This window comes from Mustelus asterias, chromosome 15 (assembly GCF_964213995.1).
Source record: "Mustelus asterias chromosome 15, sMusAst1.hap1.1, whole genome shotgun sequence".
In the NCBI taxonomy this organism is placed as follows: domain Eukaryota; kingdom Metazoa; phylum Chordata; class Chondrichthyes; order Carcharhiniformes; family Triakidae; genus Mustelus; species Mustelus asterias.
Genome location: NC_135815.1, coordinates 25473050 through 25491668, shown reverse-complemented (window position 1 = coordinate 25491668; position 18619 = coordinate 25473050). Strand labels below are relative to the sequence as shown.

The 18619-nt window shown below is 39.7% G+C and overlaps 1 protein-coding gene across 1 annotated transcript in view; it reads left to right on the top strand.

Moving 5' to 3' along the window:
* lrpprc (leucine-rich pentatricopeptide repeat containing) overlaps window positions 1-18619 on the top strand; it is a 132017-nt gene that overhangs the window by 50302 nt on the left and 63096 nt on the right. The window contains exons 12-20 of the mRNA XM_078229667.1: window positions 3306-3424; window positions 4507-4600; window positions 5364-5433; window positions 9499-9526; window positions 10097-10154; window positions 10686-10792; window positions 11000-11077; window positions 16573-16629; window positions 18080-18193. Coding sequence (XP_078085793.1) covers window positions 3306-3424; window positions 4507-4600; window positions 5364-5433; window positions 9499-9526; window positions 10097-10154; window positions 10686-10792; window positions 11000-11077; window positions 16573-16629; window positions 18080-18193 — 725 coding nt within the window. The remainder of the gene's footprint in view (window positions 1-3305; window positions 3425-4506; window positions 4601-5363; window positions 5434-9498; window positions 9527-10096; window positions 10155-10685; window positions 10793-10999; window positions 11078-16572; window positions 16630-18079; window positions 18194-18619) is intronic.

The window sequence follows — 18619 nt, the reverse complement described above, 5'->3', positions numbered from 1 at the left end:
TATTGTTGCTGTAGAAATAATTTGTGTGCATTATGAAGCTGTCTGGATTTTTTTGTTTACAAGGTCTTAAATAGAATTTAATTGACTGGCATCTGTTTTGAACAAGCTTTGGGTCTGAGAAAAGGTCATTTTTTTTATTCCCTCTCAGACAGTGATTAGTAATCCTGCATCTGTTCTGTAGCTGTAGTTATGAGCGTCATTATCGAGAGAGGTTACTGACTTAATTGTTTGTGTACTGCTAATTAGCAGCAGTTTTTCATTAAGTGGAGAAGTTCTTTCCAAATAAACTATCATGCCATTAGTTTTAGATTAAGTGGAACTGCTGAGCGACATCTGAGTGTAAATATAACTGCAGCTAAAAAATATGTTCTTAACAAGATGTGACCATCCTTTAGAAAATAAGATCTGCCTTGAAATTTAAGGATACTGGCTCCTGATGTAAAATTATGATAGAACTTGATGAGAATTTTTTTTTCTTTCAATGACGGAATAATAAATGAAACAATAAAAGCATATCTAGTTTGATTTATGTCAAACTATTTTTCAGCAAAATGTTAGTGGTCAAAAAGGTAGAACTTTTTGCTTCATAAATTGCTTTCTTTTTTTAAGAACTGCATTGCACTGTGAAGAGTATGCAAAGCACGGTTTTAAAGGTTTAAAATGTGTAAGGTTTAAAATGTTTGAATCCAAGTCATAAAAGCCTGAATAACCTTGTTGTCTTCAATCAAAACAAAAACACCTTGTTATTATGAAAAACATCCAGAAAAGTAGCTTTACATTTAGCGTTATTTTTAGGCATATAGGTCGTTAATAATGTTCCCCGAGTGATCCTCCTTTTGTTTAAGTACAAGACCAGTCTGACAAATAACCTTTAGACTATAAAACAGCTTTGCAAGCATGTGTTGGTTTACCTTAAATTTTTTTCTCCGTTCCAGTTCCTGCCCACACAAAAAAAAATAATGTGTACATAAAAAAAAATGAATATGGAGTTGTTCTAGGGCAAAATAGGAAAAGTGGTGTGACTTTAATTTAGAGTGACTTAGCCCCACATATACATTTGTGCTCAAAGGGAAATCACTTTGGATTATCAGCACTGTAGCACACTGCATAAAATATTGAAGGCTACTTTACTTTCTAAAGGTGGCACTCCAGGCTAGAAGAGCTTTGAGCAAATTTTAAATTTACAAATAACTGACAGAGGTAGCTGATGAGCTGTGAACAGCATATGCTGCCTTACTTCGAAGATGTCGCATCAGCTGACATGTCCTTTCTTAATAACAGAATTGTTGCATTTGCCTCTGATGTGATTTAAGAGGAAGGGGAGCATTATTGCAATGTTGGGAGTGAGCTGTAAAGTTTTGTTGTGTTTGAACCCATCTTTCGAGTTAAATTGAAAATAGCATGTAAATTCAAAGGACAGCTTCGTTAATTGTTTTACATTTTTTTTTTGCACTGAGATTTTTCTCTCGTCGCAGTGAGTGACAGGAAGTTAGAGGTGAAATATTTAAAGGGGCTAGATTCAGATCTGTGACAATAGTTGAAGCTGCTAACATTGCTGTTCTAACAGTAGCTAATTATTAGAGACAGCATTTGTTTGCAAGATGACAGTTAAAGCTGGTCTAGATTGGGCAGTGGCTGTCAATAGCTGCTACATGTTCTCTTGACCTGTTGATTTGCAATGGTGATTTTGAAATTGTACGATCATCACCCAGAATCAAAACATTTATTTAGCTCAGGAAAGGGTATTCTTCCTCTTCTGCTCCTTCCCCTAAAATATATCAGTTATAGAAGGGGGATGATGTGGAGAATATGTAGTAGTTATCACCCCAAACTGTTAGTTTCTCACTGTTGATAGACAAAATCAGTGGTGATTTGAGTCAATGATCCTGCAAATGCAATTTTAATCTCTAAGATAGGAATTTGAACTGAAAAATTACCTGGTCTAAACTCATCCATTCAGAGATCCTATCTTCCCCATCCCACACTTCCATACATCATCCCAAATGTTCCTTTCTATAATCGTGGGGTTATAACCTGCACGACATACCGGAAGCCCGTTCCACGAGCCGATTATTTGCAATGAAGAAACGCAACAGTTCCCATTTCACACTTTGTTTGAACCTGTGCCCCTTGTCCTTCTGTGATGATTTAATTATAGTGATAGTCCAGAGTTACTGATTCTATGCTGTCTTTCAAATATCTCCATGTTTCACTTGGCTGTCTTCTTTCAAGACTTTAAAATGGTCACATCTCAAAGGTCAATCCTCTAATTCTAGAGATTAGTTTTGTAGCATTGCCTTCAAAACTTGTGTATCCCTGACTAGAACTAGGCGTGGTCCTCGAGACAAGACCTGAAAATAGCACTTGACAGTTGACTTTCTTCAAATTGGTCTCTAATGGAGTGATTTTTTTGTTCTGAATGCTGTCCACAATCATTGTTTTGCTAAGTGCCAAACATGTTATGTTTCTGTGAGGCCGTTTAACTTCATCTTTAATTTTAGAATTGGTTTCACATGAAACATTAAACCAAGGACAATTTCTGCATTTCAATAGCGGTTGAACATTTTGTGGCCTTTTCCCAAGGAGAGCAGTGAAGGTCTCCTGGTGTCCCAGTTGATATCGCTCAATTGGCAACATCAAAATTGATTATCTGCTTGTTTATCTCATTGTTTGTGGGACCTTGCAATGTGCAAATTGGCTACCACCTCTGTTCATATTGTGGCAGTGATTCCACTTGCTTTGCTGAAGAGAGATGTATTGCCAAAGCTCTGTGTTGCACTACCTAGAACAAATGTAAGAATGCAAAATTTCAAATGATCACAACAGATTATACTACAGGAGAAAAACGTGCTGATTAGTTGGCAAGTCAGCTCTGAATGGCGGATGTTTTGCCATTAAAAAAAAGCAACTGTGTTGTTGCGAACAATATAGTGCCACTAAAAACTCAGGATGATGTTGTACCTCAGTATTTCTCAAGAGGAAATATGTTTAAGCGGAAATTCCATGTGTGCATTCACTGTTAAATAAAATATTGATGTTTTGCTCAATTTTGTCAAAGCTTTTTGTATTGCACTCATCAGGGCAATTGTAAGAATACAAATATCAAGGGAAACAATAACTTTATACTGTATGAAAAGAGGGTGCTGATTTGGTTGGCAGGTGGACTCTGATTAGTAGATACGTTGACGTGCAGAATGCACCAGTTGATGGTGGCTGGCAGTTAATTGCCAAGCACTGTTTGAAATTTAAACCAGGCAGCTTGACTCATGACACATATTGATGAACAAATAACTATTAACTTACAGGGACTATAGAAGTACTGAAAGCCATGCAGAATCTAGGAGTAGAACCTGATGTGGAAACATATGCAAACTATGTGCAGTCATCATTTGATAGTGTCGGGGTAGCTCGTACCCAACTTGAGGTATGTATTGATATCTAACACGGACAAATTCCATTTATATAGCACCTTCAAGGTAGTAAAGCATCCTGAGATTATGACAAATACAATAAATTTACTTTATATAAGCTTGCTGCCATTGAAATTGCAGACCACTAAGGTCAAGAGCCAGAGGACACCGATTTGAGGTAATTGGCAAAAGAAGCAGTAGAGACATGAGAAAACCTTTACACAGTGTGTGTGTGTGCGTGTGTGCGCGTGTGCGTGTGCGTGATCATGCGTGTGCGTGATCATGCGTGTGCGTGATCATGCGTGTGCGTGATCATGCGTGTGTGTGTGTGATCGATTGATTGTGTGTGTGAGAGATCGTGTGTGATCATGTTTTGAGAATTTGATAATTATCTGTATGAAGAAATTTGCAGAGTTACCAGGAAATGAGATTAACTGAGTAGTTCTTGCAGAGAATTGGCACGAATAGGATGAACCATAGGGCTGCCTTCTTCTGGATTGCACCCATTCTGTGATTCCCATGACAGAATAGTTATGGTCCCTAAATAAACCTACAGAAACGTTTTAAGAATTGAATAAGAATCAAAATTAGCAATATGTATTGAATTCTTTTTATCACTGGGTATGTTTCTGAATCACTTAAATTTGGTTCATTCACTTCACGTGCAGCTATTTGCCTTAATTGTTCTAGATTTTTTTCATTTTCACTAAAGTTATGTGTGTTAAATTGCACTGCTGATTCTAAAAGCTTGTAACTGGAGAAAGGATTTGTTTCAAAATGCTGGAAAATCTCAGCAGTTCATCCTGACTCAACGTTGGCTCTGTCCTCTCCACAAATGCTGTCAGACCTGCTGAGATTTTCCAGCATTTTCTGTTTTCGTTTCAGATTCCAGCATCTGCAGTATTTTGCCTTTATTAAAGTATTTGGTTTTGAATAGATAGACATTCAGAGCATAAACTTCGCAAATTTGCAAGCCTTTTTTATTAACTTTTTTTCCGTAACATGGTAGTTCTAGTTAATGGGTCAACAAAAGTCTAACATTACCAGTTAAAAGAAGGGAAAACTCATAAATCTGATGGTTGCTTTGTCTGTAAAGGAAAATGGATGTCTGGTCAATACGATTGGGTTTTACGCCTCTGAACTCAGAACAGAAGCTTTAAATGGACATTTGGACAAGGTTTATTCTATGTGTAAGTACTATGACGTCCAGCACAACTACCTTTTTTTAATCAGATGGATTTTTAAAAAGTGTTACAAATGTTGTGATATATAGTGAGTTTGATCTGGCTATTTTATAAAAAGTATTGATTTTAAACACGAGATGAAGATTTCCTTGGAGCTACTCGTGCTCAGCTGGGATTTCCTCTGCACGTCTGGTGGAGTTACAACAGTAGAGCAGCAGGAGGTTTGAGAAAATGCACCCTCCAGGATTTTGCAACTTGTAGTTACAATGCAAGTAATGAAATAATCAAAAACACAGAACTGGTACTGACATTTTATTTGACCGTGATGTATTAGCTCGTGAAAATACTTGAACTTTTAATAAAAAAAAGACTGATCGGTTGATTAAAATTACACCATAAAAATATGTAGCATTTGGAGAAATTGACAAAGGAATCTGATGTACTTGATATTATAATCTATGTATGAGAGTCAAACTATGTCAATGCAGGTTCCTGATATTTTTCTAATAGTATCTATGGAGGTTGCTATACAGCTGCTGCTTTTCTAATACGCTGCTGGGCTTACAATGCAATTTCTGCCCTTATCACCTTATCAGCAGCAATATGAAGTTAATGCTGTAAAAAGATAGATGGATGAATAGAATATTCTCCTATTATAATTTCTTCATTGAAAAAAAACAGTAGCGTGTTCTGAAATGAATTTGATGTTGTTGGCTGTTTTAGATTTGTCATTTTTCTGAATCTGTGGTGTACATTTCTCTCTTGGCAGTGTCGTTGCCGACAAATCCTGCAGTGGATTTAAGTAGTTTCAGAGGCAGCCTTATTTTAGGATTTAAAAGGTAAGTTGATAGTATACATTATTTCAGGAAAAACTCCAGCATTTGTACAAATATTTTACAATTGAGGAGTCCGTTAATACTGTTATTGATTTGATTGATTAGGTTACATTGAAGTAACGGGGCTACGTAAATACTTGCATTGCAATCAAATATTCCACCAATTACTTAACTGGTTAATGTGTTATTTTAGCAGAAATATAATTGTTTCTATTAGGGCCCCATCTGTAGCAAAACCAACATTGACTGACTACTGAAATGTGCTTTTTACATTTACCCAGCAATTACAATACCACGCTCCAGTGAAGCACGCGTATTTTAAATTTCATATTTTTAAATATTGTTTGGTCAATCATTCAGGTATTCTAAATGATTATAAAAATGGTGCAACCTCTGGCATGACTGCTTTTTGTATTTTCTATAGTAATATGTTAACATGTTAATGACAACTCCGATTCATTTGGCCTGAATGTCTTTATTCACTAATATATATATCTCTGCTACCCACCTAATGAGTTTTAGATCAAAGATTTCTGTGCTTGATGGCATTCTTGCTGTATCAACTCAGTCTTCCATAGAATAGGCTCTGAATAACCCTGGCCAGGTGTATGCAGCAATGAAGTTGAATGTTTGTTCTGGTGAACTGAATTACATGTTGGTTTGTTGATAACCTGATAACTCTTGAGTGAAATATCTCTGCCATAAAGGCAAGTGGCACAGTGACTAGCACTGCTGCCTCACGGTGCCAGGGACCTGGGTTTGATTCTCGGCTTGGGTCACTGTCAGTGTGGAATCATCATGTTTTCCCCGTGTCTGTGGGTTTCCTCCGGGTGATCCGGTTTCCTCCCACATGTCCAAAAGGCGTGTTGGTTAGGTGCATTGGCCATGCCAAATTCTCCCTCAGTGTACCCGAACAGGTGCCGGCATGTGGTGACTAGAGGAATTTCACGGTAACTTCACTGAAGTGTTAATGTAAGCCTATTTACTAAGTGATACTAATAAATAAAACTTTAAGCAAGGAAGATTTAAAACACTCAAAATTGACCTGTGTGTCAGCTTACATTTCAGACGATTATTACCAAGCAATGAAGAAAGGGGCACGGGTAGATCATTGGGACCATCCAAGGTGGTGATGTGAAGCAATAAGAGAATCATAGTTTGAGATGTTCTAGATACATTCTGGTCATCAGTTGTGTGGTACCATCGAGTTGGACAACAGAGCAGAGGGTGGATGGTATGATTGACTATATCAAAGACTGAAGAGAGGTCGAAGAGTGCTAATTCATCATCATCACAATCACAGAGAAAGTAATTTGCGACCACTAGATCTATTGTGACGTGTAAGTGGCAAAAATCAGATTGGAGGCATTCCAACAGAGCTATGAGAGAGGTAGAAATGGATTTGAGATTTGAAAGAGGAGGGGAAAGTGAGGTTGGAGGAGTTGATGATTTTCAAGAACAGAGGGGTGGAGGGTAGAGACCTGAAAAGTTAGATGACTTAAGTGATTGATTCCAGCTATGGAACTTTTTAGAAGAACTCAGACATGGGAATGGTTACATGCCAGATCTGCTGGAGAATGATCAGGAATTAGAACTCTGGGTGATTTTTCTTTCTCCACTGTAGCACTGGGGCATTCAGGTCAACTGTACATGTTCCCATTGACATATGTTTACTCAACATGTATTTGGGTTTTCATGGTGTCACGAGGCTATGCCTCTTTATTTTTGAAAACATAATTTTTCAACTGACTGGAAGTTTTGCTATTTGAATTGAAACAGAACAAATTGTGTAAAAGTGCAAGGCCACATTCCAAGGTGAAGGTGAGAAACAAACAAATCACCCTGACGAGATTGATCACCCTGAAAGTGCAAAGAGAGATGCATTTCCTATAATTCAGGCACCCATTGAAACTGTCTTAAGGCAATGACATTAAGAATGTAAAACACAGCATATTGAAGGAATGGCTACAACAAATAGGCGCACCCAAAACCACCTCAAAATGCACAAAGTGTGAAGTATTTCAAAGCAAAGCTGCCCAGTCGCGAGAGAGAGATTGCAGTTGGCACAGGAGTTGTCAAGAAAGTCTTCAGGGGAGAAACAGGCTGAGGGCTGCTCCCTCCTCTTTGAGAATAGTGTGTTGCCAGGTTCGAGAAACCAACTCTACTCGAAACTTACCAACGCAAAGTGATCTCATAAGTGGAAGATCATCTACATCTGACTGCATCCAAAAATCAGTTAACCCAAATCGGCCACAGCGTTTAAAACTTGCACCTCAAGGACAGTCAAAGGACACTTAATCATGTATTATTTTACCGTTTTTTAGTTGGACTCTAACTCCCCTGTGTGTGTGTGTGTGTGCGTGTGCGTGTGCGTGTTTAAATAGCTAACTACATTCTCAGAAGGATGTACGTCTATGAAAAAGAAGCTTCAAACTTGGTTGTGACCAACCAAGGAAGTTGAATAGAGTGGAGCTGGTTCACCCTTTCTCACTTAGTCAGAACAATGGCAAATTCTATAGGTCTGATCCCACTAAATTTAAATTGAAAACATGCTATGCTTGTATTTAATTCTATGCCCATGCTCTGAGATTGTACGAAACGGATATAAGATAAGGCAGCTTGCCTTTTTTAAAGTTATTCCCTATAAATGGCTGCCTTTTTTAAAGTTGTTACCTATAAACGGCTGCACAGCTATCTTTCATGCAGTCATCAGCATAACATGCATTTTAATTTACTGTCAAAACTTTGCCTTTGCGAATATATTTGTCATGGTTTTGTTGCGCTCGTGCTGTATCTGCATTAGCCCTTTCTCACGCTGTTGAATGCTAAGTAATTTCATTTGATTTTAGAACTGAGGCCCAGAAAGTGAGATTTATAATCCTCTGTGATGCAAATGAGAATGAAACAGATTTTAACTCTTAACAAAAGATGCATGCACTGCAATTGTTAAGCGTTCTGTAAAAGTTCATGGTCACTGTCAGCTGTCCCTCGATTCCAGGATGATATCTATTCCGAATTGAGAGTTTCTGCCATGGGTCTTCATGTGACCGAGCAGGTTGATTCTCACCCCCAAACCTTTGGACATGTGGACAGGATGCCCCCCCCCCCCTGCTCAGGTTGTGGGATCCAGATTGCAGAATTTACTTCCTTATTTACCCTTCTCTGCTCCTAATATTGAACATTAATACCAATCTTTTACCAGTACAAGGGTCCTTCATTTTAGTTCCTGGAAATCTTTTGTGAATGTATTTTCAAGTGCATATTTATGAAGAACATTTTAGGGGTATGAATTTCCATTTTCCTTGGTTTTGCTGGGACTCAGAGTTGTGATCAAAACTTGCATTTGGGTCAACTTAATGATTTAATTAAAATGGAAAGGAAGAATTGTGGGAACTGCAGGTTCTAGCTGACATGAATTTGAGCAGTTTGAACACAATAGCAAAAGTCTGCATTCCACTATTTACTAATAGATTGACAATTCATTGTGTAAAGTTGCTGGTGAGGGAAATGGAAATAATAAGGAAAGATGCCTGACATAAAAACAGATTCTGGGAATGCAGAAGGGAGTCCACCCTATGCAACCCTTGTTCCCATTGCCTTTCGTCAGCTAATCGCTTGTTCATACAGTGCAAATCTAGTCTGCTGCTTAGTATTGTTCACCCTGCCCCTCATCCAATTGATACTGTTCTTGTCCTCCCGGCTAGCCTGTGCCATATAGCTCTCATTCTCTTGCCCCAGTGCTGATGGCGTCGATCATCAGTCAGCTACAGGCCATTTTCATGAATACAAAATTAACCAAGCAGTTTAGAAGAGGAGACAACTTTTGATTATTTTGGTGACAGGACCCAACTCGATTTTTGACTTTGATCCAGTAAATTTTTGATAAAGATTAAGCTGGACAATGTAGTGAAAGGAGTAATTGGATTTTTGTTTCAGAGAACTCGTTTTCTTTCTATATATTTTTTAAAAAAGCTTTTAGATTGTTCTACACTTCATGTAAAACTCAGGTTGTTTATCAAGATTGATTTAATTGAAATATGATTCTTTATGTTCTGCTGCCCCCTGCAGGTCTAAAGATATTGATTTCCTCGCCAAGGTAAGTGCAGACAAATAAATAACTTCCCTTGGCTGCATTACAAGTGTAAGCTTTAAACATCAATTTCTTATTTTCATCTTTCAAATGTGGTAAAACTTTGAGAGAAATCGAAAGCCTTCGATTTTCTGCATGTAAATTTTCTTCCACCTTTTAATAAGTCATTGATTCACTGCTATGAAGAGGTGTACTATTTAACTGGATTGCTTTAACCCTTTGGTACATTCTTCTGTAATTAATTTAAAACTGACGTGCACCAAAACATTACTTGTAAGCATTGTCTTTTTTAAAATGTTGCCCCTAACTCGGTATTAGGATGGCCAAACATGTTTTTTTTCAGTGAGGAAGTGCCTGTCCTTGGAAGATGTTTGCATTTGGTTGGGTTTTATTTCCAAAAGCAAGTTAGCTATTGAGCTTGTTCTGTGAGGCATTTTACAGATGAAATGCCACAATATGCTGTTGATTAATACTTTTATAGAAAAGTGCTTTGTTATTTTGAGGATACAATTTCAAATACTGCTTGTTCTTGTGTTCCTCTATCACCTACAATATATTATTATTTTGTCTTCTCAGATAACGGAATTGTTGTACAAAGATGAACGTTATTGTCAGAATCCACCAGGACCGACTGGTAGTGTTTCAATTTCCTTGATTGTAACTCGTCCACAAATCCGTTCTATCTAATGATGGGGCTCGAAGGATTACAGGAGTAACACTGATTGCTTTTTTTTTTAAAGTGAAATTTTTAAAGTGTGTGGTCAGAAAAGCTTCAAGTATCTTTCCGCTCCGTTGAGTTTTCTTATTAATCAAAAAGTTCAGTTGCTTTTGTACTGGTGGCTTTTTGATAATTTTAAATAAGAAATTGATAGGTTTACTGAGAAGCAATAAGTGTTTGTGCCAAATATTGATGATGCAGTTATGATATATTGAAAGTATGTTCCTGTGCATCGTGAGGTTTTTTTTGTCTTCTATTTAGCATTCTTTGCACTGAGTTGTTTGTCGTGTATGCTGCTAAAGCAGCACAATCCACATGCCTCATTGATTGTTGCCATTTCCGACACTCGAACCTGAGCTTTTATAAATGATTTGTGTAAGATTAATCTTGATAATGCAACAATCTCAATTTGTGGCATGATTATCTTTTTTATTGCCTCTCTTGCAGAAGCTGTTGGCTATTTTCTTTATAACTTGATTGACAGCATGAGTGACTCTGAGGTGCAGGCCAAGGAGGAGCATTTGAGACAATACTTCCATCAGCTGAATAAGATGGTACCGTTTCATTCTAGCCACATAATGCATGTCACATATGACATGTATCTATTATTCTTAAAAATGCTACTTTTAAGTACAGTAGATCTCATTTGGTGACCTGGCTGGAATTGTATAAGTAAATTACATTTCAAGTTATGCCAGTTACAGAATTTCCACACATTTCTTTCAGTAGCATTTAATTTAAACTTGTTTTGTTTCTTCCAGGATATAGTAATCCCAGCAACCATCTACAGAGGAATTAGAAATTTGTTGGATGCTTACCGTGTCCCTGAGTTAATCAAGGTAGTTTATGACACTCTTGTCTTTTCCTTCATGTAAACAGATTTTTTTTTCTACGAGTGATGCGCTGTTATGTACCGATTATTGTAAGGTTTTACATATCTTTCCAAACTCGTATTTTACATAGTGGATTAGGAAACGATGGCTGAACAGGTTAGTGCACCACAGGACTGGTCACTGATTAAAGAAAGGATTCGGTTTATTGTGATGCCCCTTTGGGTGAATAGCTTGTGCCCAATCCCTATCTGAGTTTACCGTTGAAGAGCAGATCCTTGAACTGGGTAACAACGGTCTTCTGATACTTGTGAACCCAAAGAAGTGACATCGTCTTTGAGAGGAGGCAACAAATTGGGAATGGAAGAGAGACAGAATAGCCACTACTTGCATTTCATCACCTTAAAGCCCACTTTGTCCTTGCCCAGGCTATCGTGCAGACTAGGTTTCTGCATTACTTCTGATATTACTATTGTGAAGAATGAGGTTCATATACTTGACATGGGTCCATCCTGAAAGGCACTCAGCTGGTATAAATAATGTAAAAATGTCCTTTTGTATACAGAACAAATCTGGCCTAACACAGTGGCTCTTAAATTCCAAATCAACCCAACCTGACAGCCGAAAGTTATTAACCCACCTGAACTAATGCCTATGTCTCTATGCATTTATAAAATGTTAGATATCTCGGACCAGCTTGGTAATTGGGACTGACATAGTAGCATTTTTTTTTCAGCAATGAAGAGTATAATAATTTTTGAGAACAGTTTTCTCCCTCCTGATAATGGGCTTACTTTGTGTTAAGTATATTGTCATGATTAGGTACAGGGCCGATCAGAACAATACATAGCTCTCCTATGTCACCCGAGAACTGTACTTCAGCTAAAACCTAATGTAATGTTTTTAATATTGTTGCTGATTTTGAAGGTTTTTGAGGTGGCATTGCTTGTATCCTATGTACCAGTATCCAGTCAGCATTGAGTTAGTTATTCCTGGATCAATAACCAGGCTGCTCCCAGATGCTGTGGTATTTTTTACTTATTTTTATGGAGTCCGGACATTGCTGGCTAGGCCAGCATTTATTGTCTATCTTTAATTGCCCTTGAGGAAGTGACGATGAGCTGCTTTCTTGAACTGCTGCAGTCCATGTGGGGTAGGTACACCTCCTGTGCTGTTAGGAAGAGTGTTCCTGGATTTTGACCCAGAGGCAGTGAAGGAATGGCAATATATTTCCAAGTCAGGATAGTGAGTGAGGTACACACTGCTGCCGCTGAGGGCAGCACGGTGACACAGTGGTTAGCACTGTTGCCTCTCAGCGCCAGGGGCCAAGTTCGATTCCCAGCTTGAGTCACTGTATGGAGTTTGCACATTCTCCACATGTCTGCGTGGGTTTCTCCGGGTGCTCCGATTTCCTCCCACAGTCCGAAAGACATGCTGGTTAGACGCATTGGCCATGCTAAATTCTCCCTCAGTGTATCCGAACAGGCGGTGGAATATGGCGACTACGGAATTTTCACAGTAACTTGCTTGCAGCCGACTTATGATTAATAAATAAATAAACTTAATAAACTGTTCGTTGGTGGTGGAAGGGGTGCCAGTCAAGCGACTGCTTTGTCCTAGATGATGTTGAGCTTCTTGAGTGTTGTCGGAGCTGCGCTTTTCCAGGCAAGCGGAGAGTGTTCCATCAGACTTCTGATTTTTGTGAATGTCAGGGGGCGATGGTTAGATTCTTTCTCATTAGAGGTGGTCGTTGCCTGACACTTGTGTGGTGCAAATGCTACTTGCCACTTGTTGGACTAAGCCTGGATATTGTTCGGATCTTACTGCATTTGGACATGGACTGCTGGAGCATCTGAGGAGTGACGAATGGTGCTGAGCATTGTGCAGCTAACAGCGAACATCCCCACTTCTGACCATTTGATGGAAGGAAGGTCATTGATGAAGCAGCTGAAGATGGTTGGCCCGAGGACACTACCCTGAGGAACTCCTGCAGTGATGTCCTGGAACTGAGATGGTTGACCTCCAATCATCATGACCATCTTCTTTTTTGCTAGGTATGACTCCAGCCAGTGGAGAATTTTCTCGCTAATTTCCATTGACTCCACTTTTGCCAGGGCTCCTTGCTGCCACAGTTGGTGAAATGCTGCCTTGATGTCATGGACAGCCACTTATGCTCGAACCGCTGGAATTTAGCTCCTTTACCCATGTTTGAATCGAAGCTGAAACAATATCAGGAGCTGAATGACCCAGGCAGAACTCCAACTAAATGTCAGTAAACAAGTTATTGTTAAACAAATGCCACTTGATGACACTGCTGGTGACCCCTTCCAGCACTTTGATGATCGAGAGTAAACTGTGGGAGCAGTAATTAGACAGTTGGGTTTGTTCTTTTTATGGACTGGACATACTCAGGCAATTTTGCGCATTACCAGATAGATGCCAGTGTTATAGCTGTTCTGGAATAGCTCAGCAAGTCCTGGAGTACTTTTGCCGGGAAATTGTCAAGACCCATAGCCTTTGCAGTATCCGGTGCGTTCAGTTGTTTCTTGGAATGAATCGAATTGGCTGAAGACTGACACCTGTGATGCTGGGAACCGCCAGAGGATGCTGAGATGGATCATCCACTTCTGGCTGAAGATCATTGTGAATGCTTCAGCCTTATCTTGTGCACAGATGTGCTGGGCTCCTCCATCTTTCAGGGTGGGGGATTTGTGAAGCCTCCCCCTCCATTGAGTTGTTTAATTGTCCACCACCAATCACGACTGGATGTGGCAGGACTGCAGAGCTTAGATCTAATCTGTTGATTATGGAATCGCTTGGCTCTATCTATTACTTGCTCCTTATAGCAGTCCTGTAGCTTCACCAGGCTAACACCTCATGTTTAGGTATGCATGGTGTTGCTCCTGCATTCTTCATTAGACCAGGGTTGATCCTCTAGATTAGTGGTAATGGTACAGTGGGGGCTATGCCAGGCCATGAGGTTACAGATTGTGGTTGAGTTCAATTCTGCCACTGCTGATAGCCCACAGTACCTTATGGATGCCCAGTGTTGAGTTGCTAGATCTGTTTGAAATCTATCCTATTTAGCATGGTGGTTGTGCTTCACTCAATGTGAAGGTGGAACTTTGTCACCACAGGGACTGTGTGGTGGTCACTCCTACCGATACTGTCATGGACAGCTGCATCTGTGGCAGGTAAGTTGGTGAAGATGAGGTCAAGTATGTTTTTTCCCCTGTTACTGGTTCCCTCATCATTTTCCAGACTCGATGTAGCAGTTATGCCCTTTAGGATTTGATCTGTGGTGGTGCTACTGAGCCACTCCTGCTGATGGACAAACCCCCATCAAGAGTAATTCTGCACCCTTGCCACCCTCAGTGTTTCCTCCAAGTGGATGTTCAACATGGGGGAATAACGATTCATCAGCTGAAGGGGGGAGTCAGGTGGGTGATGGTGTGATGTGGTTGTCAGCCGAAGGTTTCCTGACGCCCTGAGACTTCGTGGAGTCTAAAGTCAATGGTGAGGACTCTCAGCACAACTCCCTTCCGAGTGTATGCTGCTGTGCTGAGTTTATCCAGCAGGTGGGACAGGACACATCAGCGATGGTGGTAGTGGTGTCTGAGACATTGCCTGTAAGGCATGATTCCTCGAGTATAACAATGTCAGGCAGTTGCTTGCTAGTTTATGAGACAGCTGTCCCAATTTTGGCATAAGTTCCCAGATGTTAGTAAGGAGGACTTTGCAAGATTGACAGGGCTGGAGTTTTCGGTACCTAGCTCGATTCCTGGTGGTCTATCTTGTGACGATACTGTGGTATTGTTGCTATATTTTGTATTTAAGGTGGGGTTGCTTTAACAGGCAGTGTTTTGTTACAAGAGTTGATTTGTCTGGTAAATATGCTGCAGATGCTAAGAATGCAGGCTGATAATTGATTTTAGCTAGGAATGTGTTACTTTGGATGGATCTTTCATTTATTTAGGTTCTCCTGGGGTTTGAGTAGCATTTTAATTAGGTTGATTGACAGAGACAGTCATGCAATTAATGGGAGGAGCTAAGCTTGCAGGAAGGAAAGGGTTTCAGTTTCATCTTTAAATTCAAGCAGTTGCTGCCTGGGCTGCCAGAGGAAAGCAGCGCCTTTCTCTCTTGCTCTCCCTTTCTCTCATTCTCTCACTCTCTTATCCCCTCAGAGGTGTTCTGAAAGCTTCACTTCCTCCCTCCCTCCCTTCTTCTCTCCCCCCAGAGGTGTTCTGAAAGTTCCAAGGTAGGGAAATGTTTCCTTGATTGGAATTCATAGTGATAAGTTAGCAGTTCAGACTTGCATCTTGTCATGTTTAAGCATTGTTCAATTGTTAAAGGTTAAGCTCATTCACTTGTTATAATTTAACTATGTTGCTAAATAAAGTTTGTTCTAATAAAAGCTTTCCATGTGTCAGTAGAATCACGCCTGGAGTGAAACATCGTATCCTCACACTAGTGCCAAAATTGAAAATTGTCGGGGACTCATCTGACTTCATAATATACATTGGGGTTTCTGAACCGTATCCGGACAATCTGGTTTAATTCCTATTGGCTTTCTCGCAGTTTGATACAACTGACTGGCTTAAGTTTATTTATCAGTGTCACAAGCAGGCTTACATAACACTGCAATGAAGTAACTGTGAAAATCCCCTAGTCACCACACTCCGCCTGTTCAAATACACTGAGGGAGAATTTAGCATGACCAATGCACCTAACCAGCACGTCTTCCAGACCGTGGGAGGAAACCGGAGCACCTGGAGGAAACCCACGCAGACACGGGAAGAACGTGCAAACTCTGCACAGACAGTGATCCAAGCCAGGAATCGAACCACTACTTGCTTGGGCATTTAAGAGTCAACCTCATTCCAGTGGGGCTGGGGTCATATGTAGGCTGGACCAGATGAGGGCAGCAGATGTCCTTCCCTAGTAGACATTAGTGAACCAGGTGGGTTTTTTTTGTGACAATTGACAATGGTTTCATGGTCATCATTAGACTTTTAATTGAATTCAAATTCTACCATCTGCTGTGGTCTGATTCCAACCTGGGCACTATCCTGGACCTCTGGGTTACTAGTCCAGTGACAATACCACTGCAGCACTGCCTCCCCAATTTCCCTCTTGGAAGAGGCAGAATGAAATTAACACTGAATAGCATCTGAAACAAGAGACATCACTTGCATCAATGTTGACTTGGAGATTTCCTTTGGCTGGGAGGGACCAATGAGGTGGTAAATTTGAGTAAAATTACTGTACTGCTCCTTGAGTGAATCCTTCCTTTGCTCTTCTGGATGGATTTAAAAGTTCCACAAATAAGGATGCCTGAACTTTGAAGAAATTTAAAACCAAATTTTGAAATGTATTACTCTTTGTAATGGCGTTCAAACCCCATTTCCCTCCATGCCCCCCTTTCCACCCCACACCAGCATGTACAATCGAATGAAAAGCATCAAATCCTTAATTTTCTAAATATAAGGACTGCTATTTTTCAGGATGTCATTGTTTTGGTGAATGAACAGGATAAGCTGACTGCTGCTGACCTCCCAAAAGTGAGTAAGAAGTTCAGATTGGAAATGAAGCTTTTTAAAAAAAAAAACATGTTCTGTTGTAAATTAAAGTCTGGTTTAATTAGAATGTTAGCCCAGCAGAGTAATGAGGCCAATTTATTCATGCAGAGTGCAGTTATTCTTAGGTAGATTATCAGCTTGCCTTAAGATGCCTGGTGTTATGTTACTTTTCATTTGTCTGAGTATATTCAACTCCGTTTATTTGTCTCTGCATTTGTATGTGTTTTCATTCTCCCCTTCCTTGTCCTGAATGTGATGCCTGAAACCCTTGTCAGATTGATGCCTAAGGTGCTTGTAGCCAGTTACCAAAAGCTACCAGAGATAATCCAGGTGTTGCAGCGTCTCTGATTTATGTTCTAAAGTGGGTGACGCCTCAGGCTTTGTTTAGGATACAAATTGTGAACCGAACAAGCTAGAACTCAAACTTGCCACTTTGGGTATCTTGATATTTTCCAGGGAAAATGTCAAATCGCATTTGATAGGATTTGATGCCTTCGATGTATTGTTCCAAAGAAAGCACTTCTTTATTAGCTAGACAATGAGTACTGTTGCCTCGAAGATATGAATATACAAGTAGTTTTATATTTCTTGCCCACTGAATTAAAATACAAATGTTAGGGTGGTGAATGTGTTTTATTTTGCAACACCAATACAGCATCTTTATCATGATAGAACATTCCAAAGCACTTCCGTTATAAAGCAAAATACCATATGACAATGAGCCACATCAGGAGATATTAGGTCAGATGACCAAAAGCTTTGTCAAAAAGGTAAAAGGAGGGAAGCGGGGTAGAGACCACTGAAATTGGGAATCTCAAGAGGACATAGATATCTGAGGATTGTGGGGTCAGAGGAGATTTCAGAGCTGGGAGGGGTGAGAGCAGGGAAGGATTCCAAAACAAGGATGAGAATGTTAAAGTCAAAACTATGTGTGACTAAGCCAGTGCAGATCAGCTGGCATAGCACAGGATCTGTGCAAGTTAACACAGGAGCAGGTGTTTTAAATTGCCTCAATTTTATAGAAGATGGAATATGGGAGACCAGCAAGGAGTGTTTTGGAATCAAGATTTGAGGTGATTAAAGCATGAAGGAATGTTTCTGCAACAGATGAGCTGAGACAGGCAAAGTTGAGTGATGTTGCAGAAGTGGAAGTTGGTCGTTTTAATGTTAGCATGAATTTGAGATCAGAAGCTCACCTCTGGGTCAACTGTGACACGAATGTTATGAACAGGCTTTTTAAATCTGTGTTGCTAGGAATAGAATGGGTAGTTATAGAACAGAGTTTGGAGATCGAAAATGATGGGTCTTCCCGTTGTCTACTTTAAAAAAAAAGTTGGGGTTTAATTAAGGGTTCAAATTATTTATTGTAACTTGAGTTACTATTTCTTAATGTTAAAAGAGGCCTTTAACGTGCCTGAGTTTGTTTTATCAGGGATCCGAGGCAAAAATTGCTGCTCTAGAAACAAAATTGGCAGAGCTAAAAATGGAGAACAAACCAATTGGAGAGATGTTGAAGCAACTGATCCTATTGCTTTGTGGGACTGAGGTAAGGATGGTAATTTCTTATGACCAGATGAGGAGGAGTTGAATGGCTTCCCTCTTGGTCTTCTCATTTGAATGTAACAGGTTTTTTGTTTGTAAAAGTTATATTTGCCAATTCAGTGAGTACTCGACGAAGTATCAATAGAGTAGGTTTTCTTGCGAAAGAGGGTTAGTTTTATAAATCGATCAAAGTAAAATAATAGAATATGCACTGACTTTCTCGCTCACGCCCACACTCATGCTCTCAAAGTTCTCTCGTACAAATGCCACGATAGTTTGACCAAATTAGAGTCCACAAGAAAGGAAAAGAGAATGCAGTCTGTGGTTTGGTGATTCGACTGGCATCCAGCTGAATTCAATGGTCTCAGTGCTGCCAATGTAAAGATGTAGATGACTGAGTTGATATTTATTCAGGAGAATGTCACGCTGG